The 23,864-nt window shown below is 40.9% G+C and overlaps 1 protein-coding gene across 1 annotated transcript in view; it reads left to right on the top strand.

The window, feature by feature from the left end:
* LOC124777229 overlaps window positions 1-20,408 on the top strand; it is a 146,863-nt gene extending 126,455 nt beyond the window's left edge. Inside the window, exons 7-8 of the mRNA XM_047252554.1 lie at window positions 14,388-14,559; window positions 20,041-20,408. Coding sequence (XP_047108510.1) covers window positions 14,388-14,559; window positions 20,041-20,123 — 255 coding nt within the window. The 3' untranslated portion in view covers window positions 20,124-20,408. The remainder of the gene's footprint in view (window positions 1-14,387; window positions 14,560-20,040) is intronic.
* The last annotated feature ends 3,456 nt before the right edge of the window (window positions 20,409-23,864 follow it).

The following is a 23,864-nucleotide window of genomic DNA, read 5'->3' on the forward strand; positions in this document are numbered from 1 at the left end:
AAGGTAACAGATTTTAACCAAACACTGTTATAAGTGTAAATCAGGGAATGAAGAAAGGCATATCTGTGACAGAAATTATGAAGGAACAAGTGGTGGTATGGAGACCACTGCACCTATTGAGAACGAAAGGGGAGTGTGTCGCACTAAGTTCTTTGCTGATGGAGACTCAAATGCATATAACAGTGTAGTAACCACTCAGCCTTATGCTGAGAAGATTATCACAAAACTGGAATGTTGAAACAATGTTTGAGAGACATGAAACCTTCTGATGTTAAAACCATAAGAGGTAGGCTGACAGACAAAATGATTGATGAACTACAGCAGTATTATGGGATGGCCATTAGAAATAATACTGAGGATTTATTGAAACTGAAGCAGGCAGTTTGGGCTACCTTCTTCCACAGACTATGATGAAAAACCAGTACACCACCTTTTGTCCTCCTGGACCTCATTCATGGTGCAATTACCATAATGTCCAATACTCAAACAGTTCATACAGCCATAAAAATTCCGTTCCAGCAGCAGTCATGGGTATCATAAAACCTGTGTACAGAGATCTGGCAAATCATGAATTACTGAAGAAGTGTCTGCATGGTCAGACTCAGAATCCCAATGAGTCGTTTAATAATCTTATGTGTACTCGCTTACCAAAAAATGGTTTTGTTGGAATGAAGACAGTAAAGTGGGAGGTCAGTGAAGCTCTTTTAGCTTTCAATGATGGCAACATTGGCAGGGTGAAAGTGCTACAGCATATGGGAATTAATACTGGAGCAAACTGCATCAGAGAACTTGAACGGATGGACAAGGTTCGCATTGATAAAGCAGAGTATGCAGTACAGTTGGCCACTAAGGAGTTCACAAAGAAGAAAAGAAGAAAAATAAAAAAATAAGCATATATTAAGTGAGTTACAGTCTTCTGAAACTTTAGAAGCCGTTCCTGAAAATTTACATTTTCTGTTGTATTTTTTCCTAAATCTCAGAAACCACTTCCAGTACAGTATTCAAATTTTCAGGGAATAATAACATAATATCCTGAGTCTACTGAGCTAAAAGAAGAACATAATGTTATGTATAATTAAAATTATTTAGGATAACGTACAAAAAAGTACACAAAAATTTAACTGCGTAGTTAAAAAATTGCATTTCCGAAAGCAGTGGCTTAAATGCAATTATTGTTGTTCAATGGACTGAGAACGTACAGTTTAATGCCCTGTAAAAGTTTCATGTCAGTGGCTACAGTGGTTCCTGAAATACAGAGAAGCCAAGTCACTAGATTTAACAGTGTCGGTATAGGACGTTCCAACTCCCCTTGAAGTCAATTCAATGGTTGGAGGAAGACAAGAGCGTACCATGTCAGTAGTAGAGCAAGATACTTTCTAGCCCATTTTCAGTGCGTACGTATGCACTGGAGCGTGCTGAGTACTATAACTAAGACATCTGATGGAGAGGGGAGCATACATGCAGTGGTAGGAGAGTGAAAAAAATGCTTTTTTAGCAGCTATCTGACACGGTTTTCCCAGCAAAAATTCTAAATTCTGACTTGTCAGTAAATATGATCTATTTCTCTGTCTCTGTCTCTCTCTCTCTCTCTCTCTCTCTCTCTCTCTCACTCTCTCACACACACAATGTATGTCAAGTGTCACAATGTTATTTCCACATTTAAAATGTCCTATTTTTAGCAGAATTTTGTAAGGATACTGACAATACTGGTGCACTTCACAGAATTTTCACTTGTAAAACGTTTATTATTTATTTATTTATCAAATTACGTGTATCAGTAATGAAGTAACTTACAGCTTAACCTCTTCACGGCTGCCAGGGCTGCTCAGCCGGTTACTGGGGGCAAGTGTAATGTGCATCTGGCTGGTGTACTGTTAACTCAGCCCGACCACCACAGCAGGCTATGGCCACTATAGGCTAAATGCATATTACAGTGTGCACAGAACCACTCTCCACTAACATTATTTATAAAATCAGTATCATATTGTACGATCACTGTCGTTACAGTTTCTGATAACCACAAATGAGTGCTTCAGTACTAATTCAAGCTTTCTGGTATGAGTTTATTCCAGGCTGAGGAAAATTTATTTTAGAAAAGAGATAAGATCATTTTTATTTGTGCTTGCAAAATTCAGAAACTTGAGATTTACGCTACCAACATACACTGAAACGCCAAAGAAACTGGAATAGGCACACGTATTCAAATACACAGATATGCACTTGTTAGATCGGTTGCAGATGCTACAATGGCACGTCATCAAGATGTGAGTGAGTTTGAACGTGGTGTTATAGTCGGTGCACGAGAGATGGGACACAGTATCTCAGAGGAAGCGATGAAGTGGGGATTTTCCCATTACGACCATTTCATGAGTGCACCCTGAATATCAGGAATCCGGTAAAAATCAGATCTCCGGCGTCGCTACGGCCGGGGAAAGATCTTGCAAGGACGGGACCAATGGCGACTAAAGAGAATCGTTTAACGTGACAAAAGTGCAACCTTTCCGCAAATTGCTGCAGATTTCAATGCTGGGTCATCGCAAAAGTGTCAGCGTTGTATTGTTGATGACTGGAAACATGTTGCCTGGTCGGACTAGTCCCGCTTAAAATTGAAAGCAGCGGATGGACGTGTACGAGTATGGAGACAAGCTCACGAACCCATGGACCCTGAATGTCAGCAGGGGACTGTTCAAGCAGGTGGACGCTCAGTAATGGTATGGGACGTGTGCAGTTTGAGTGTTTGAGTGATATGGGACGCCTGATACGCCTAGATACGACTCTGACAGGTGACACGTGCGTACGCATCCTGTCTGACCACCTGAATCCGTTTTTTTTTTTTTTTTTTTCATCAGTCTACTGACTGGTTTGATGCGGCCCGCCACGAAATCCTTTTCTGTGCTAACCTCTTCATCTCAGAGTAGCACTTGCAACCTACGTCCTCAATTATTTGCTTGACGTATTCCAATCTCTGCCTTCCTCTACAGTTTTTGCCCTCTACAGCTCCCTCTAGTACCATGGAAGTCATTCCCTCATGTCTTAGCAGATGTCGTATCATCCTGTCCCTTCTCCTTATCAGTGTTTTCCACATATTCCTTTCCTCTCCGATTCTGTGTAGAACCTCCTCATACCTTACCTTATCAGTCCACCTAATTTTCAACATTCGTCTATAGCACCACATCTCAAATGCTTCGATTCTCTTCTGTTCCGGTTTTCCCACAGTCAATGTTTCACTTCCATACAATGCTGTACTCCAGACGTACATCCTCAGAAATTTCTTCCTCAAATTAAGGCCGGTATTTGATATTAGTAGACTTCTCTTGGCCAGAAATGCCTTTTTTGCCATAGCAAGTCTGCTTTTGATGTCCTCCTTGCTCCGTCCGTCATTGGTTATTTTACTAGATGGGTAACAGAATTACTTAACTTCATTGACTTCGTGACCATCAATCCTGATGTTAAGTTTCTCGCTGTTCTCATTTCTACTACTTCTCATTACCTTCGTCTTTCTCCGATTTACTCTCAAATCATACTGTGTACTCATTAGACTGTTCATTCCGTTCAGCAGATCATTTAATTCTTCTTCACTTTCACTCAGGATAGCAATGTCATCAGCGAATCGTATCATTGATATCCTTTCACGTTGTATTTTAGTACCACTCCTGAACCTTTCCTTTATTTCCATCATTGCTTCCTCGATGTACAGATTGAAGAGTAGGGGCGAAAGGCTACAGCCTTGTCTTACACCCTTCTTAATACGAGCACTTCGTTCTTGATCGTCCACTCTTATTATTCCCTCTTGGTTGTTGTACATATTGTATAGACCCGTCTCTCCCTATAGCTTACCCCTACTTTTTTCAGAATCTCGAACAGCTTGCACCATTTTATATTGTCGAACGCTTTTTCCAGGTCGACAAATCCTTTGAAAGTGTCTTGATTTTTCTTTAGCCTTGCTTCCATTATTAGCCGTAACGTCAGAATTGCCTCTCTCGTCCCCATTACTTTTCCTAAAGCCAAACTGATCGTCACCTAGCGCATTCTCAATTTTCTTTTCCATTCTTCTGTATATTATTCTTGTAAGCAGCTTCGATGCATGAGCTGTTAAGCTGATTGTGCGATAATTCTCGCACTTGTAAGCTCTTGCCGTCTTCGGAATTGTGTGGATGATGCTTTTCCGAAAGTCAGATGGTATATCGCCAGAGTCATATATTCTACACACCAACGTGAATAGTCGTTTTGTTGCCACTTCCCCCAATGATTTTAGAAATTCTAATGGAATGTTATCTATCCCTTCTGCCTTATTTGACCGTAAGTCCTTCAAAGCTCTTTTAAATTCCGATTCTAATACTGGATCCCCTATCTCTTCTAAATCTACTCCTGTTTCTTCTTCTATCAGACAAATCTTCACCCTCATAGAGGCTTTCAATGTATTCTTTCCACCTATCTGCTCTCTCCTCTGCATTTAACAGTGGAATTCCTGTTGCACTCTTAATGTTACCACCGTTGCTTTTAATGTCACCAAAGGTTGTTTTGACTTTCCTGTATGCTGAGCCTGTCCTTCCGAGAATCATATCTTTTTCGATATCTTCACATTTTTCCTGCAGCCATTTCGTCTTAGCTTCCCTGCACTTCCTATTTATTTCATTCCTCAGCGACTTGTATTTCTGTATTCCTGATTTTCCCGGAACATGTTTGTACTTCCTCCTTTCATCAGTCAACTGAAATATTTCCTCTGTTACCCATGGTTTCTTCGCAGCTACCTTCTTTGTACCTATGTTTTCCTTCTTAACTTCTGTGATGGCCCTTTTTAGAGATGTCCATTCCTCTTCAACTGTACTGCCTACTGCGCTATTCCTTATTGCTGTATCTATAGCGTTAGAGAACTTCAAACGTATCTCGTCATTCCTTAGTACTTCCGTATCCCACTTCTTTGCGTATTGATTCTTCGTGACTAATGTCTTGAACTTCAGCCTACTCTTCATCACTACTATATTGTGATCTGTGTCTATATCGGCTCCTGGGTACGCCTTACAATCCAGTATCTGATTTCGGAATCTCTGTCTGACCATGATGTAATCTAATTGAAATCTTCCCGTATCTCCCGGCCTTTTCCAAGTATACCTCCTCCTCTTGTGATTCTTGAACAGGGTATTCGCTATTACTAGCTGAAACTTGTTACAGAACTCAATTAGTCTTTCTCCTCTTTCATTCCTTGTCCCAGGCCCATATTCTCCTGTAACTTTTTCTTCTACTCCTTCCCTGACAACTGCATTCCAGTCGCCCATGACTATTAGATTTTCGTCCCCCTTTACATTCTGCATTACCCTTTCAATATCCTCATACACTTCTCTATCTGTTCATCTTCAGCTTGCGACGTCGGCATGTATACCTGAACTATCGTTGTCGGCGTTGGTCTGCTGTCGATTTTGATTAGAACAACACGGTCACTGAACTGTTCACAGTAACACACCCTCTGCCCTACCTTCCTATTCATAACGAATCCTACACCTGTTATACCATTTTCTGCTGCTGTTGATATTACCCGATACTCATCTGACCAGAAATCCTTGTCTTTCTTCCACTTCACTTCACTGATCCCTACTATATCTAGATTGAGCCTTTGAATTTCCCTTTTCAGATTTTCTAGTTTCCCTACCACGTTCAAGCTTCTGACATTCCACGCCCCAACTCGTAGAACGTTATCCTTTCGTAGATTATTCAATCTTTTTCTCATGGTAACCTCCCCCTTGACAGTCCCCTCCCGGAGATCCGAATGGGGGACTACTCCGGAATCTTTTGCCAATGGAGAGATCATCATGAGACTTCTTCAATTACAGGCCACATGTCCTGTGGTTACACGTTACGTGTCTTTAATGCAGAGGTTTCCATTGCCTTCTGCATCCTCATGTCGTTGATCATTGCTGATTCTTCCGCCTTTAGGGGCAATTTCCCACCCCTAGGACAAGAGAGTGCCCTGAACGTCTATCCGCTTCTCCGCCCTCTTTGACAAGGCCGTTGGCAGGATGAGGCTGACTTCTTATGCCGGAAGTCTTCGGCCGCCAATGCTGATGATTTATCAAAATTTAGGCAGTGGCAGGGATGGAACCCGGGACCGAAAACGTTTTGATTATGAATCAAAGACGTTACCCCTTTTTTTTTTGTCTCATTTTGTTCGCTTTTGTTCGTTGCATCTGCTCGGGGCGGACGTCGTAAGACATCCGTTTAAGTTCGTTGTTGATCGATTAGCTCAGTTTTTTTTTTATTACAGAGGGCTGCTAACCCTCTGACCGAGCACGCTGAGCTACCGTGCCGGCAGCCCTAGACCACGGTGTTATCCATTGTGAATTACAACGGACTTGGACAATTACAGTAGGACAATGCGACACCCCACACGTCCAGAATTACTACATTGTGGCTCTAGGAACACTCTTCTAAGCTTAAACACTCCGCTGGCCTTTAAACACCCCAGACATTAATAGTATTGAGCATATCTGGGATGCTTCGCAATGTGCTGTTCAGAAGCGATTTCCACCCTTTCGTACTCTTACGGATTTATGGACAGCCCTGCAGGATTCATGGTGTCAGTTCCCTCCAGCACTACTTCAGACGTTAGTCGAGTGCATTCCAAGTTGTGTTGCGGCACTTCTGCGTACTCGCGAGGCCCTGCACGATATTGGGCTGGTGTACCAGTTTCTTTGGCTCTTTAGCTTATATGTCTATAAACTGTTAAAATTTATGCCTATAGCCTCTTAATATTTCATTAACATCCGAAAAATACGTTCCAGGTTACATAGCTTTCTAGCGAAGGTGCCCAAAACTCGGAGCGTCCTCTGTTCGGTGCATTAGCGAATGTTGCAGAGAAACTGCACAAATTTTACTACAGTTTTCACCTTTTGCGACATCTGTTACGTCAGTTGTGTAGTGTAGCTCACGCCTTTTCGGATTATACTTACTTGTATCACACGCACTTTGAAGATAGGCAAGCAAATTACATGTACGTGGCAGTGTGCAGAATTTGCCCTTCTGTACAGCAGTGAGTGTTGCTGAAAAAACTGCTAATTTCTTGCTGCACTTTCCGCCTTTTCCAACATTTGATACGTCAGTTCTGCAGGATAGTTCATTCCACTTCAGATGTTCATATAATGTGTAGTTTGTAGATTAGGGTATCAAATTACGTTTCTTTGGCTGTACGCAACGTTTGCAGTTCCACGTGGCAGCGAGTGTTACTACAAAGCTGCACTTATTTTATTGCACTATTCGCCTTTCGCAGAATCTGGTCGGTCAGTTCTGTAGGGTACTTTGTAGATTAGGAAATCAAGTTTTATTTGTTTAGCTATGCAAGCCGTTTTCTGTTTCAGTCAGCAGTGTGTGTTACAGGTATACTGCATACATCTGTTGCACATTTCTATTTTGTAACATCTGATGTGGCAGTTCATTATGGTAATTCATGCCCTACAGATTATATACATTTGATCTTTTGTCTTGTGTGGGCTGGGAAATAAAATTGTATTTACTAGATTGACTCTTAAGCAGAAAGTAACCAGGGAAAGGTGAAAGCTGTAGTGCTTTACAACCTTACAAATAAGAGTAGGTAATCACAGTGTTGAAAGGAATGTTGAAACGCAGTCATCAGCGAGTCACCACTCTGTTGCGAGTTTTACCCGGTCACATGTACAGGCTCACACCAATGTCTTTAGCTGTTAGGCCTTCCCCGTGCCAGGCATAAACGAATGCTCATATCCATCTGGACGTTTTAAGTGCCAGGTGCACAAGTACACCAATAGCCATGTGAGTGTTCCACCTACCAGTCATACATGTGTGACCATAGCTGTAGAAGGATTAACCTACACTTGGCTACGAGAAAAGGTTTATCGTTGTGTTACACTTCCTGTAAGGCACAATGATGCCACAAATTAAATATTTTCACATCTAAATTATTTGTTTTATTATTCTATAACTGTAAAAAAGGCACTCTGTAGACAGCCACATTATGTTCACAAAAACTAGCCCCAATGCAATTTCCCCATACAGTGCCGTTTTACAGTTGGTTAAAGACAAGCATTAAATAAAGCTACAACAAACTTCCCCATATGTTGCCATTTTAAATTCAGTTGCAGATAACCATCAAATGAAATTGTAACAATCTGTCTCACATACAATCATTTTGCTTTCACTCATAGATAAACGTCAAACAAAATTGTAACAGACTGTCCCATATGCCACCATTTTATACTCGATTACAGATAATCATAAAACAAAACTGTAACATAACCAAATACAATATATTGATGTATGGGGCAATTTGTTACAATTTAGTTGTTGCTTCAAATGTGGTTCAAACATTAAAGTTCTGTCATTGAGACGTGTACTTTAAGTTAAATCAGTAGTACCAACAAATAATAAATAATACCGACAGTTTTTTGATTTAAAAAAAATTGGTACATATATTAAAGTATTTCCGTTGCCAAGTCCACTCGAACCTGTAAGCTAGATCACTAGTGCCACATGAGTTTTGTACTGTTTTAGAAGAAATCTTTACACAGTTTGATTTCTTATTTTGGTGCAAAAAATTGAATTTTTATAGATCAGACTTTCATCTGTGTAGAGCCTTAACCACCATTCTTTTTGACATAGTCAAACTAAGTAGCTAGCACATTTATCCAGGTGTAAAGTATTGTAGTAGTTGCTTTCTGAAGTTATATTTGTATACTGCGGTTTAAGTAAACCACTGTGTTAAAGACCTCTTCAAAACACATCAATTTAGTATGGTTAGTTGTGCTAAAATTTCAGAAAAGTGTAACGTTGGTGGATAATCATGCTATACATATTGGTATTATTTATTGGTTGATTGTTGAGATACAGTCTCTGAAATGTTTTAGAGAGCCTTGGCTCTCTAGTTCCGATTCCTAAATCCTGCAGCTTTCTTCAAACTTTCGTTCTTGTACAACAGTAACCCATAGCCCCAGATAGGTCCAAGAGCAAAAGTAATTAACACGATTTATATTAAGTAGTCGAAAAAGTCAATTATATTTTTCTAGTGTACAACATGGTGAATTATCTTTTTCCCCCCTAAAATGGTGCTTAGTCAGGTTATGACACTTCATATTTGTACCACCAATAACACAGCCTCATTTAGGCTTGGGAGGAACTGTTAACTAATACTGCTTTAATATGTTATTTTTGGCAAACGTTTTTTGTACAGCTATAGAAAAATAATTTCTTTGTTTGGAACTGTCAACTATCACAGACTTTCCTTCTTAGCATATCTTATCCAATATGTGTTTTGCACTCTTATTGAACAATAATACAAACGATTGTTGTGTAAATTTTAAGTTTAGGGCTTCAAGGTGCCTAGCACCAAGTATGGTACAAAATCAAACTTTGTTCATTAACAAAAAAAAATTGTGCTCCATGTATTTAGATATTTATTTATTTACATAGTTTTCGCCCACATTGGAGCACTAAAATCAAACATAACACAACAGAGTCTACAATGATTAAGTTTAGATCTTAGCAGTCAGCAATTTTTTCGTTTACCAAATTTTCTTCATTCACTGCGATCTGGTTGCTCGTTCTTCTGCAGATATGACATACTTCTTCCGTTCTGATGGTGTGAATGTCAGCCGTGTGTATTTGTTCTTCAGAAGCAGTTCCTCTGCGCTTTGTTGAATTTGGTGTTTTGTGATGGTCAGTGTATCCAGATCACTTTGTACTTATTTAAACCCGATGTTTTTGGTTTTACTGTTCCAGAAGTAGTCAAAAAGCTGCTTCGGGATTCCAGTATTTGGTAGGCGAGATATGTGGCCGAAAAATGCAATCCTTCTTTTCCGCATTTTATCTATAATGGATTCACTTTCTTTATACACTACTGAATTGGGCGAAAGTCTCCACTGCCCATTTACTTGGTGTTTCTTACTGATAATTGTTCGGAGTATTCTTCTGCCAACTTTCTGCAGTTTGTCAGTTGCTGCTTGAGTATCTAGTCTGAATAGTGTTTCACTTGCGTATGTTGCTTCCGGTTTAACGACGGAGGAGTAATGTCGAAATTTAGCATTCATTGAGAGAGCTCGTTTTTTGTAAGTTGGCCATGTGGTTCTCTGCGCTCGCTGAAGTTTTAATGTTCTACTATCTATTGATGCTCTTTCATTAACATTCCAGGTAATAATCTCACCAAGATATTTAAACCTTTTTACTACTATAATTTTTTGATCATTATGGAGTATGATATGGGATGTGTCAACTGGGAAGCTGGGCATCATTTCTGTTTTCTCAAACGAAATTTGCAATCCGACCTTTGCCACTAATCGTTCTAGTTGTTCTATCTGAACCGTTGCTTCATCAACATTGTTTGCTAACAGCGCCAAATCATCTGCAAATGCAAGGCAGTTAAGTTGAATCTTTCTTCCAATTTTAACAGATGGTGGGCATATCTTGTTCCATTCACTCGTGATTTTCTCCAGCACACAACTGAACAATAATGGAGACAATCCATCGCCTTGTCGAAGGCGAGTATGAATCTCAAAAGGTTCAGAGAATTCATTTCTGATCATTACTGTAGCTTTAATATTTCGAAGGTTGACTGCAACGAGGTTGACAAGTTTCTGATGTAAACCGAATTCCTTAATAATTGGCAATAGAGAATCACGATGGATGCTATCGTAGGCTTTTTTTAAATCGACAAACGTGATCACTAGTTTCTTGTCCCTGACCCTTTGATTTTTCATTATCCATTTGAGACTAATAATTTGATCAGGACAGCTTCGTCCTGGGCGAAAGCCTCCTTGATATTCGCCTAGTTCACCATCAAGCTTTTCATGAATTCTGAACTACAGAACCTTGGAAAATCTTTTATAAGTAATATCCAGCAGGGATATACTCCCATAATTATTTGGATCCAATCTATCTCCTTTTTTGTGTAATGGATGGATTATTGCAACATTCCATTCCTCTGGTAACTTCTCAGTATTTCAGATGTCATTAACATGTTTGTGTAAGTTCAGAAAAATTTGCACATTTGCGTATTCCCAAAGTTCTGCCTTAGTTGGTTCTCACCTGCTGCTATATAATTCTGAAGTGAGTTAATCGCTGCTTGTATTTCATCTGGCTGTGGTGGTATAACTTTTTCAACATCGTTTTATTTCTTGGATAGGGGTCAAATTCCAGGTTCCGCGCTACGTAATAACTGTTTGAAATATTTCGCCAGTATGACTGAATTGTCATAATTGTTATGTGCTACCTTTCCGTTTGTATCCTTCATCATAAGAGTAGGTGGAGTGTATTTCGACTGGTACTGTCTGAATGTCTGATAGTAATCTCTTGTCTTGTGGCGATTGAAAGCATCCTCGATAGATTTTATCGAATCCTTATGAAATTGCCTTTTGACCCTTCTAATTTCTTTGGCGGTTGATCGTCTAGCATTTATTAATTCCTCCCTGGAGCTTCAGTTCTTTTGTTGGTCATTTAACCAGACCTTATGTCTACGTTGAATCGCTACATCGCATTCCTCATTCCACCAAGCATGTTTCTTGCGTTTCCGTACAGGAGCTACTTATTCAGCCAAGGCTTTTAATCGATTGACAGTCGCTTCTAGATTCCATTCAGATAAATAATAATACAATTTAGATGTGAAAATATTGTAAGTTGCACCGATACTGTCGACGTCTTTCATTTGTTTTGATAAATAATAAAGATATTTTAGACGTGGAAATGACTTTGTGCCACATAATATTACGAATATATGTTTGGGTGTGTTACTGATGGACATAACACGCATGCAGAAATCTCACCCTTGTGACATCATGCATCTGGTGCTTAGCACAGAACAGTACATGTATCTGCGCCAATAAAACCGGAAAACACGTAATGGCCCTTTCCATGGGGGTTAAGAAATAGGACTTATTGTCAGTTGCGTCTTTTGAGTGTAGGTGACTTCAGTAATTGTGTGTAAACTGTGGCGTGCGTATATGGATGAGAGTAGAAAGAAGATGAACTTGATGCTGAACATAAAGTACAAGTCTTAAATAATACCAAGAGGACCACCAACCGCATCATCTTCAACTGTGTCTGAATGACCTCACTCCATCAGACACTGTGACTAGGTTTGGAATGCAGTCCAGGACATTAGATTTGTGAACAGAAACTTTATGCAGCCAGATGTCCTCCTCTTGCGGCCAAAATAGTTCCTTCCAGCATCGGGATTTGACTATATCCAATTTGGTGGCCACCAGACACAATACATTGGGAATCTTGTACTTCGCCAAAATCTATGTTTTGATGACTTATCCAAAGCCTTCTACAGATTTTACATCAGGCGGGAAGGAAAAGTCGTGTGATTTGTATTCACATTGTTGGAGATACCTTGCTGAATGAATAGATATGGGAATATCTGTTACATGGTATAATCATGGGTAAGATAACTTTTTTTCTGTAGGGGCTACCAGAAGAATTAGTTTAGTCATTGGAAGTTCGAAAAACCTCATCTGGTCAAAAGTATTTGAACGCACCTATGTAATACGGAATTGTCCACTAGAGGTCACATGATGTAGAACCGACAGTATAAGGGGAGATGGATAAGATTGTTTCAGCAGTAAAGAAACAGTAACAGAAGAATGTGTTGATCACAAGAGATCAGTGACTTCGAACATGGACAGATCACTGGAAATCTCCTGACCAACATATCCATCAGGGACATTTTAACCCTTCTAAAGCTGCCCAGTTTGAATGTTGGTGTGACTGCAAAGTGGGAGAGCGGAGGAACAACCACAGCTAATCAAGACCAGGGAGACCTCATATGCCGACAGACAGCGAATGTCGAACATAACGGATGGTGGTTCGCATGAAATCAAGGAGTGCTCCAAGTCAGCCACACTTTTCTGAAGTCAGTGCTAAGCAAAGCTTGTGGTGGCGTAAAAAGCGACGGTACTAGACTACTAGACAGTGGATGAGTAGAAGCAAATTGAGTTTGTAGTGATGAATCACGCTATACTCTTTGGCAGTCCGATGGGAGGACTTGAGTTTCGCAAATGCCTGTAGAACGTTACCTACCGTCATGAGCAGTGCCAACCGTGAAGTAAAGAGTAATGAGGGTGTTTTTCGTGGTTAGGGTGTGGTCCTCTTTTTGCGCTTAAGAAAGCGCCAAATACAGACGAATATGAATACATTTTACAGCATTATGTACTGCTGTACAATAGAGGAACAATTGGGAGACGATGATTGATTGCATCGGAATGAAAATGCACTCTGTCGTAAGGCACCGTCTGTGTGAACAAGAACATTCCTTAAATGGAGTGGCTTACGCAGAGTCCATACCTGAACCCAATGGAACATCTTCTGGATGAGTGAGATCGTCGATTTCACTCCAGACACCAGACCTTCTCTAATTTTGGCTCGGCCTGGGCTTCCATTTCCACACAGACATTTGGACGCCTCATTTAAAGTGTCCTCAGCAATGGTTTCTTCATTCAAGGGTGCTGTGTCAGGAAAATTCGGAGGGAGAGCCAAAAATTTGCTACCCTGAAGAAGCAGCATGTGTGGCTTTATCCTGTTCAGAACGAGGTGGAGCGTTGACGCCGAGCATACGCATCTCCGTGGACAGCAAAGGCTTGACAGTTTCTTGTAACTTTGTCAACAGATTTCGGTTGTAAGCTTTTGTGACAGTTTTGCCCCCTTTAAGCGTATTCTATTAGCAACACACTATGACAGTCCCAAAAATCACTCAACATCGCCAGGTCTAATGATGACTGAATTTCCAGCTGGATAAGCAGCGACGATTCCAAGTGTTCCTACTACTTGCTTTGCTCTTTTGTCTGGAGGTCATAGTCGTATATCCACCATTTCTTCGTGGTGATTATGTGAGTGAGGAGCCACCTAGATTGGTCTAACACATCAGCAGCCTTTCTGGTGCCTCGGTTTGGGGGGGGGGGGCTTTTTGAATGAATGTGTGTACTCGTGGAACTCAGCTGGTGGCGGCCTTTGCCATGTTCAAAATTCGTGCCAGATTTTCAAAACTGGCCCATGATTAGGTTTCAGTTTTATCTGTATAGCCTCGGCGCTGGGATTCGAGCAACAGGGCGTCCGATTCTACTGCAATCCTCGGTTCTTCACAGAGAGATGGTGTGCCACTGCTTTCTTCGTCGTTAAGACGTGTTTGGCCACACTGGAGCCTCTGTGTGATCTAACCGCTGTGCAAAATGAGTGCACAGTGTGGCCCTACACTTCCATCGACTCATCCTGGATTCTTGCAGGGTTTTTCCTGTTCAACGCAAGGTGTCACTGTGCAATTTTATCTCTGTAATAACTCAAACACGAAGCGTTGGTGTGGGGTGTATACCCCCACAATTTGTCCAAAAAAATTTAATACACAGAATGTGAGAGTGATAATATTTTGCCTGTCTTAGGAGATCGTCCACCTCCATCACAACGAACGCATTACCACCATCGAAGAGAGAGGTACAGCTTTGAAGGGCACCTTGGTGATCAACAACATCCAGCTGGTGGAATCTGGAAACTACACCTGCACTCCATCTGAAGGCAACAGCTCAGCAACCGTCGCTGTTCACGTAGTACATAGTGAGTATGATACGCCTCACCACTCACCCTTTCATTATGTCCAGTCGCAGCATTGATGCCTATGGTCAAAACTCCACTCAGAGCCCAAAAATCTTCAGACACAAATTGCTGCTCGCTCCAAGGACGACAGCTATCTAACAAATAACTTGCTCAGAGCACTTTAGATACGGTTGTAGCCTTTAACCTTCTGGGAGAGCTTTCCGTCAAGTTCTTAATGAAGCATGAATAAATTTGTTGATGCCTTTTTCGGCAATTTACTTTGGCCCCTCATAGGCACTCCGGTTCATTTCAAAGATATTAGAAGGACCACTGACAATATTGCTGTCAAAAAGGTTTAATCGGAATTTAATACTGAACTTGGCTCGGCTTGGGATTCCATTTCCACACAGATGTTTGGACAACTCATTTAAAGTGTCCCCAGCAATGGTTTCTTCATTCAAGGGCGCCGTGTCAGGAAAATTCGGAGGGAGAGCCAAAAGTTTGCTACACTGAAGAAGTAGCATATTGTCTAAAATATTTTCATAAACACCTGTGCGTTAATTTTCATGATGACTGACTTTTAGGCTATGGCACGACTATGATAACAGTTCCACCGCCTCCACAAGGTTTGTGTTACTTTAGAAGTCTGCCTGACTGACAGCAGAAGTTCCTTACGACAACTGACAAGTATGCGGCCCGATCTCACTCGTTTTCCTCCACTGGTCAGTTTTGATAGAAAATTCGTCTGTGGTGTTGGTTCATAGTGTCTAATTGTTCACATCTACAGCGGAACATCACACAGCGCGTTTCGTAGGTGGTCCCGAGATGCTGACCACCCTGTATCTTATGAGTGCCATACCAACCAGAGCAGAAGGTCTTCAAAGTACATCTAGTAAAGTACAACACGACGACCTACTGCTAGTTTTGGGAGACTGTAATGTACCGTATGGGTGAAATAAATGTGAAAGAATATCAGGGAGATACGCATTACGTGAAGAAAGAAATGAGAATGGAGATATTTTTTATCAGTTTCTGCTAGAAATAATTTAGTTATCAGGAGTACCTTCTTTCGACACCAAAGAATACATCTTGGCTCATGGATGTCAGGTGTGAATGGAGTAATTAACCAAGTAGTCCATTTGTTAATAAAAGCACGATATGCCACGTCAGTCATAGGTGTACAGAGTTGCAGGGGCCCGAACGCTGATCCTGAGTGCTACGCTGTGAAAACCATAGTGAGAGGGAAGTTAGCTGTAATACATGAAACCATAATAGAAAAAGCAACTTCGCATGCAGAGAAACTGAATGGCCCAGAAGCTGTAAAAATACAAGAGCTTATACAAGTGAAATTTATTAAATCTCAACGAATACGCCGGGCAGAACATACGGTGAGAGATATCTTGATAGTCAATAAGAAAACAATGGCAAATCAAGGTAGATCGAACAAGACCCAGAAATTGGTGGAAGGAACAGGAGAAGAAACAACTGGGATAACAAGAAAAGAAAGAAATGAATTGTTTAATGATGAATATATAGTGGCAATAGAACGTAATGATGCAGGAAAACTGAGAATGCTACAGAGCAAGACAAGAAGAAATTAGATATATGAAGAAATAAGGTACAATTCTCATAGGATGTGTAGGAAAAAGGAAAAGAAATGTTTACATGCAAAATTCAAGAGATAGAAGAAATAAATCAACAGAATGAAACAAGGAGTTTCTATCATGTGAAAGGAGAGATGGAAAAAAAAAATCAGCAAAACGCAAAATACCTATTGTTAACAGGCCAGCATTGTATAAATCGCTAAAGTAATTGGGCATCTATGACAAGCCAAGAAGGTTAGTTGAGTTAATAATGAAGGACAGAAAGGTAAACGTAAAACTTAACAAGAAAACGACCACGAGCTGTAAATTTACGAGTGAGGTGAAACAGGGTGCTGATCTCTCTATAGTTCTCTTTAAATTAGCACTGTATAGTCCGATGCAAAAAAGTAGACAAGTGAGGAACAGTAATTATGAAATCTAGTCAGTTATAGGTATACACAAGTGATACTACAATTGTGGCCAGAAACGAACGAAATATGGAAGCAGAAGGAGCAAAAATTGAACTCATAAACGAAAACGAGATCAAGGCTAGAAGAACACCATATGTGCTGAAGGCCTTAAATAAATGTTTTAAAGCTGTCAGCTCCTTCCATTATTTAGGTGTCCTATTAACCAACGATAATAATATGAGATAATGTGTTAGAGAAAGGATACAAGCAGGAAACTAGCCTACTGGGCAAACACACAGGTATTCAAGCATTCTCTAACCGCAAGAACAATTAAATTAACCCTTTCAGACCCGCTGGCTACAATTGTGTACATTAATTATTACTGTGTATTAGTGGCAACAGAAACATTCTTCCTCAACCGAAAACTCATTTACACATTTGTGAATGTTCAATCTTTTCATCACATACAATTGCTTCCAATTGGCGGGAATCCCTATAAAAATATCAACAGGTTAATGTAGCAATGTGCAACAGCTTATGACTGTCAGAATACAAGGAATTTGTTGGTTGTGTAACTGAACATTATTATTATTCTTTTGCATGGTAATTATTGAAAGATCAGTCTATTTATTACTGTACTGAATATTTCAATTTTCATTATTTTTGTCCATAAAATGGTGCGTTGAGTAGGAAGAATATTTTAAAAATGGGCACATATATTTGTATCAATGTTGCTTATAAAATTATTTAAAAAATCACTTTAAAGGGTGAGAGCATAAACAAACATTTTCCTTATTCCAGAAAAAATTAAGGTTTGAAAGGATTAAGAGTATACGATTCTCTTGTACACATCGTTGTTACATTTGGGTGAGAAATATGGACTATGACAGGAGCATATATGAACAATCCAAGAGAAATTGAAAGGTAAATCTTGTAAAGCTGTAATGGAGGCATGAAAGAGGCAGAGTGTTGGAGAGTAAGGTTTAGCCATGAAATACAAGAGCTTATACAACGAAAAGACGTAGAGCAATTTATTAAATAAAAGCGAATACATTGGTTAGGACATATGGAAAGTACAATTGATGATAGGATGCCCAAGCGAATCACGAATGGCGGATTATATTCCACCAGAAGGAAGGGCTCGAGAATTTGTTGACTGACCACCAAGATGGAGATCCAAGGAGGGAAGAGAAAAGCGGAGATGTATAGAAGAAGATTGTTTTGGAGGCCAAGGCCCATAGAGAGCTGTAGTCCGTAAGAAGAAAGAGATGCTTGCCAGTCTAACTTTAAGGTACCGATTTCTTCCCTTTTTTTAAATAAACATTCGTTGCGTTTAGACAGGCAGCTTTAATAAAACTGTGATGTGTCTAACGGGTGGTAGCTCATCGGAAAAATGAGACGCTGTGATTAGCAAGCTTCGGTTCGCCTTTATGGAATCAAAAAGAGCTCCCCCTAGTGACAGAGCCGTGTCCGGAAACGCTTACTTTCCATGTTAGAGCTCATTTTATTACTTCTCTTCAAATCACATTAATCATGGAATGGAAACACACAGAAACAGAACGTACCAACGTGACTTCAAACACTTTGTTACAGGAAATGTTCAAAATGTCCTCCCTTAGCGAGGATACATGCATACATCCTCCGTCGCATGGAATCCCTGATGCCCTGATGCAGCCCTGGAGAATGGCGTATTGTGTCACAGCCGTCCACAATACGAACACGAAGAGTCTCTACATTTGGTACCGGGGTTGCATAGACAAGAGCTTTCAAATGCCCCCATAAATGAAAGTCATGAAGGTTGAGGTCCGCCTCTACCAATCCATCGGTCACCGAATCTGTTGTTGAGAAGCGTACGAACACTTCGACTGAAATGTGCAGGAGCTCCATCGTGCATGAACCACATGTTGTGACGTACTTGTAAAGGCACATGTTCTAGCAGCACAGGTAGAGTATCCCGTATGAAATCATGATAACGTGCTCCATTGAGCGTAGGTGGAAGAACATGGGGCCCAATCAAGACATCACCAACAATGCCTGCCCAAACGTTCACAGAAAATCTCTGTTGATGACGTGATTGCACAATTGCGTGCGGATTCTCGTCAGACCACACATGTTGATTGTGAAAATTTAGAATTTGATCACGTTGGAATGAAGCCTCATCCGTAAAGAGAACATTTGCACTGAAATGAGGATTGGCACATTGTTGGATGAACCATTCGCAGAAGTGTACCCGTGGAGGCCAATCAGCTGCTGATAGTGCCTGCACACGCTGGACATGGCACGGAAACAACTGGTTCTCCCGTAGCACTGTCCATACAGAGACGTGGTCAACGTTACCTTGTACAGCAGCAACTTCTCTGACGCTGACATTAGGGTTATCGTCAACTGCACGAAGAATTGCATCGTCCATTGCAGGTGTCCTCGTTGTTCTAGGTCTTCCCCAGTCGCGACTCATAGGCTGGAATGTTCCGTGCTCCCTAAGACGCCGATCAATTCCTTCGAACGTCTTCCTGTCGGGACACCTTCGTCCTGGAAATCTGTCTCGATACAAACGTACCGCGCCACGGCTATTGGCCCGTGCTAATCCATACATCAAATGGGCATCTGCCAACTCCGCATTTGTAAACATTGCACTGACTGCAAAACCACGTTCGTGATGAACACTAACCTGTTTATGCTACGTACTGATGTGCTTGATCTTAGTACTGTAGAGCAATGAGTCACATGTCAACACAAGCACCGAAGTCAACATTACCTTCCTTCAATTGGGTCAACTGGCGGTGAATCGAGGAAGTACAGTACATACTGACGAAACTAAAATGAGCTCTAACATGGAAATTAAGCGTTTCCGGAGACATGTCCACATAACATCTTTTCTTTATTTGTGTGTGAGGAATGTTTCCTGAAAGTTTGGCCATACCTTTTTGTAACACCCTGTGTAGGGACCAATAGAAGTTGCTAACAGCCCCAACAATCTTGATCGGAAGGAGCAAGGTGTACAATTGAAGGATATCTGGATTCCGGTGCTGATAAAGATGTGTACCAGTTTTCCACCAAGGGGTCGTAGGAACAGTGGACGACTGTAACAGACTCCGACCAACTGAGCTCGTGTATTCCAAACAGGTAACGTCACGCCTCTGTACGGGAGCACTTGGAAACGGAATTTCACTTCTATTAACAGCGAACCAGGGTGTTCATCCGAACTTCGAGGTAGCTACAACCCGCACTGAAGATGTCCTCTGGAGATGCGGACGAAACATTGGGTTTCATTCTGAACTTCAACCGACCACGGTATAATAGCCAGGAATATAAGGGGCGATCAAAAAGTTTCCGTTCGAAAGCCACACTAGCCACTTTCCTACATGTCGGTGCTTATATACCCGCACCGGAGTCGCGATGCGTTGAGTATACGCTGTAGCGTTGTATTCAAATAGAAACTTCTTGATCGCCCCTTATATTTCAATAAGTATGATATTTTCTGCTGTAAAAGTTTACTGTGGCTTTTTCAGGGCGACTTCAAGCTGAAACTAATGATCCAGAACAATCATCTGTGAATGTGACTCTCAACGATGTGGAACCTCGTACCTACTGAGGAAGCCAGGAGAAGTGACGGAAAGGAAGAGAAGGTTGATGAGTACGAATGAAGAGAGGGCTGACTGACTAAACTACGAGTACAGTGGTTGGTCAAGTAAGTCCTTGCGACGCAAGAGTACGCGAACAAACTGCAAGTATTGGTAATACACACAGAAAAGGAAAGACTCATGTGGATAAAAGGAAAATAACTGAGGCAGAATGAAAATGAACGCATACATAGCCTCGTGTAATCGTTTGTATCTTTAGTATTTTGGTTATAATAAAATATTCCAATTTCTGTTCATCTAGGTATTTTTAGTAGCAAATTATTTGTTTCTCAGCGACAAGTAGATCTGCAGGTTTTCTAATGACAGCCACCGCTGACTGATTGTTGCTGCTGGTTGGTTGGTTTCGGCAGGGGGGTGGAGGGGATCAAACAGTAAGGTCATCGGTCTCATTGGATTAGGGAGGACAGGGAAGGCAGTCTGCCGTGCCCTTTCAAAGGAACCGTCCCAGCATTTGCGTGAAGCGACTTAGGGAAACCACGGATAACCTAAATCATGATGGCCGGACGTGGGTTTGAACCTCCGTCCTCCTGGAAGCGAGTCCAGCGTGCTAGTCACTACGCCACGTTATTCAGTCATTGATGCTGTGTTAAGACATACATGTACACAGGGTAAATATTAATAAAACCGACAAACTGCAAGGACGGATTCCTGACTGGAGACGGAGTAAAAAAGGTCCTATGAACATGTGTTCGGAAATTCATCGTTGCCACGGTAGATGGTGCTGACGAATGACAGTGTGGCGTGTGTTCCTTGTGTATCCCAGGCTGGATGACTGATGCAGTGTACTGTAAGCAGTAGTAAGGTCTGTATTCATGGAGGGAACAACCAGGGATGGTGCTTGTGCAAGGCCAAGAAGATGGAAACGGCCGAGAGGCAGCACAGCTATACCAAAACAAGTACCCCCACAGACACCAACCACATCACACAATATTTCATGCCCCTGTCTGGGCGTTTGTGCGATCATGGGTCATTCCAGACGGACGGAAATGCAGGGAGGCGGTGGACTATGCGTATGCCAGATTAGTAGGACCGGGTTCTACAGGATATTGGGACGAACCCTAGTAGAAGCTCCAGGTAAGTGGCCCGTCAACATGGTACAAGCGTAAATACACCCACCATGTATATATATATATATATATATGTATATATATATATATGTATATATATATATATACATGATATATATATATATATATATATATATATATATATATATATATATGTGTGTGTGTGTGTGTGTGTGCGTGCGTGCGTGTGTGTGTGTGGTTTGTGAGATCCCTACTTAATGATTCGGTTTGTTAATTTGTTACATAACAATTGAAATCGGTAAGACTATGATTGATTAGATACACTAAATTTCTATGTATCATAATCCAACCAAATTATTAAAATCCTGAAACTCAAACATTAGTGTTCAAGAAACAAAAAGTGACTCGAGACTAACGTAAACACCGCTGCAGTATGAGAACAGCATACATGGTCAAATCTATCCATCTCGCAGTTCTGTCGCGCCTGTTTGACACGTTCCAGAAAGAAGAGCAGAAAAATAGAAGGTGAATATGGACTGTGGGAAAGGAATCAAAGAGGAAGCCGCCTGGTAGAATTTAGCACAGAGCATAATCTAATTATCGCTAACACTTGGTTTAAGAATCACGAAGGAAAGCCGTGTATATGGAAGAGACCTGAATACACCGACAGCATTCAGCCTGATTGCATAACGGTAAGACAGAGATTTCGGAATCTGATTTTAAACGTTAAGACATTTCCAGGAGCATATGTGGAGTCAGCACATTTGTTACGAATTGTAGATTAAAACAGAAGATATTGCAAGAAGGTAGGAAATGAAAGAGATGGGGCCTGGATAACTTGAAAGAACAAGACGTTCTTGAGACTTTCAGAGGGGGCGTCAGGCAACGATTGACTGGAACCGGGGAGAGGAATACATTAGAACACGAAAGGGTAGCTTTAGGAAATGAAGAAGTGAAAGCGGCAGAGGACCAAATAAGTAAAAGACTTCTGTTACAAATCCTTGGATAGCACAGGAGATACTGAAATTGATTCATGAAAGGAAAAAGTATAAAAATGCGACAAATGAAGCAGGCGAAAAGGAATAAAAATATCTAAAAAATGAGACTGCCGGGAAGTGCAAAATGGCTAAGCATAAATGACCATAACAGTTAATGCGAGGATTTAGAAGCATATTTCACTAGGAGGAAGATAGATACCGCCTACACGAAAATTATAGAGACCTTTGGAGAAAAGAGAAGCAGCTATATGAATATCAACAGCTCTGATGGAAAACCATTACCAAGCAAAGAAGAGAAAGCTGAAACGTGGAAGGAGTACATAGAGGATCTATACAAGGGAGATCAACTTGAAGGCAACACTACAGAAAGGACAGAGTACGTAGATAGAGATGACATGGGAGATATGTTACTGTGAGTAGAATTTTGCGGAACACTGAAAGACCTACATCGTAATAAAGCCCCTGAGCCACCACTGACAAAGCTACTCCATCTGGCGTGCAAGATGCACGAGACAAGCGAAATACCCTCAGACTTCAAGAAGCACGTAATAATTCGAATTACAAAGAAGGCAGCTACTACCAAGTGTGAATATTATCGAATTATCAGTTTAATAAGTCGTGGTTGTAAAATATTAGCACGAATTCTTTGCAGAAGAGTGGAAAGACTTGTAGAAACCGACCTCAGGGAAGATTGATTTGAATCCTGAGGGTATTGGGAACACGTGAGGCAATACTGGCTTTACGGCTTCTGTTAGAAGATAGGATAAGGAAAGGTAAACCTACGATTATGGCATTTGTAGACTTAGATAAAGCTTTCAACAATGTTGACTGGAATACTCTCGTTGCAATCCTGAAGCTATCAGAGGTAAAACAAAGTTTCAATAGGCTATTTATAACTTGTACAAAAACCAGACAGCAGTTATAAGAGTCGATGGGCATGAAAGCGGAACAGTGGTTGAAAAGGAAGTGAGACAGGGCTGTAACCTATCCCTGATGATGTCCAATATGTTCACTGAGCAAGCAGTAAGGTTCTTTGAGGTTTGCCGATTACATTCTAATTCTCCCAGAGACATCAAAGGACTTGGAAAAGGAGTTGAAGAGAATAGACACCATCTTGAGCAGAGGATAGAAAATTAACATTAACAAAATAACAAAAAAGGATAGTGGAATGTAGTCGAATTAAATTAGGTGATTCTGATCAGGAAACAATACAGCAGTTGATGAGTAATAGATAAGTTTTGCTATGTGGGCAGCAAGGTAACTGATGATGGCTGAAGCAGAGAGGATATAAAGTGTAGACTGGAAATGGCAAAAAAATTGTTTCTGACGAAGAGAAATTTGTTAACATCGAATACTGATTAGTGTTAGGAGATTCTCTGTGAAGATATTTGTCTGGAGTGTAGCCATCTATGGAAGTGAAACATGGACAACAGTTTAGACAAGAAAAGAATAGAGGATTTTGAAATGTGGTTTACAGAAAAAGTTGAAGATTAGGTGGGGAGATCATGTAACTAATGAGGAGATACTGAATAGAACTGCAGAGCCAAGAAATTTGTGGTACAACTTGACGAAAAGAAGGGATCGGTTGATAGGACACATTGTGGGACATCAAGGGATCACCAGTATAATACTGGAGGACGTGTAGGGGGTAAAGGTCATATAGGAA

This window comes from Schistocerca piceifrons, chromosome 2, assembly GCF_021461385.2.
Source record: "Schistocerca piceifrons isolate TAMUIC-IGC-003096 chromosome 2, iqSchPice1.1, whole genome shotgun sequence".
Classification (NCBI taxonomy): Eukaryota; Metazoa; Arthropoda; class Insecta; order Orthoptera; family Acrididae; genus Schistocerca; species Schistocerca piceifrons.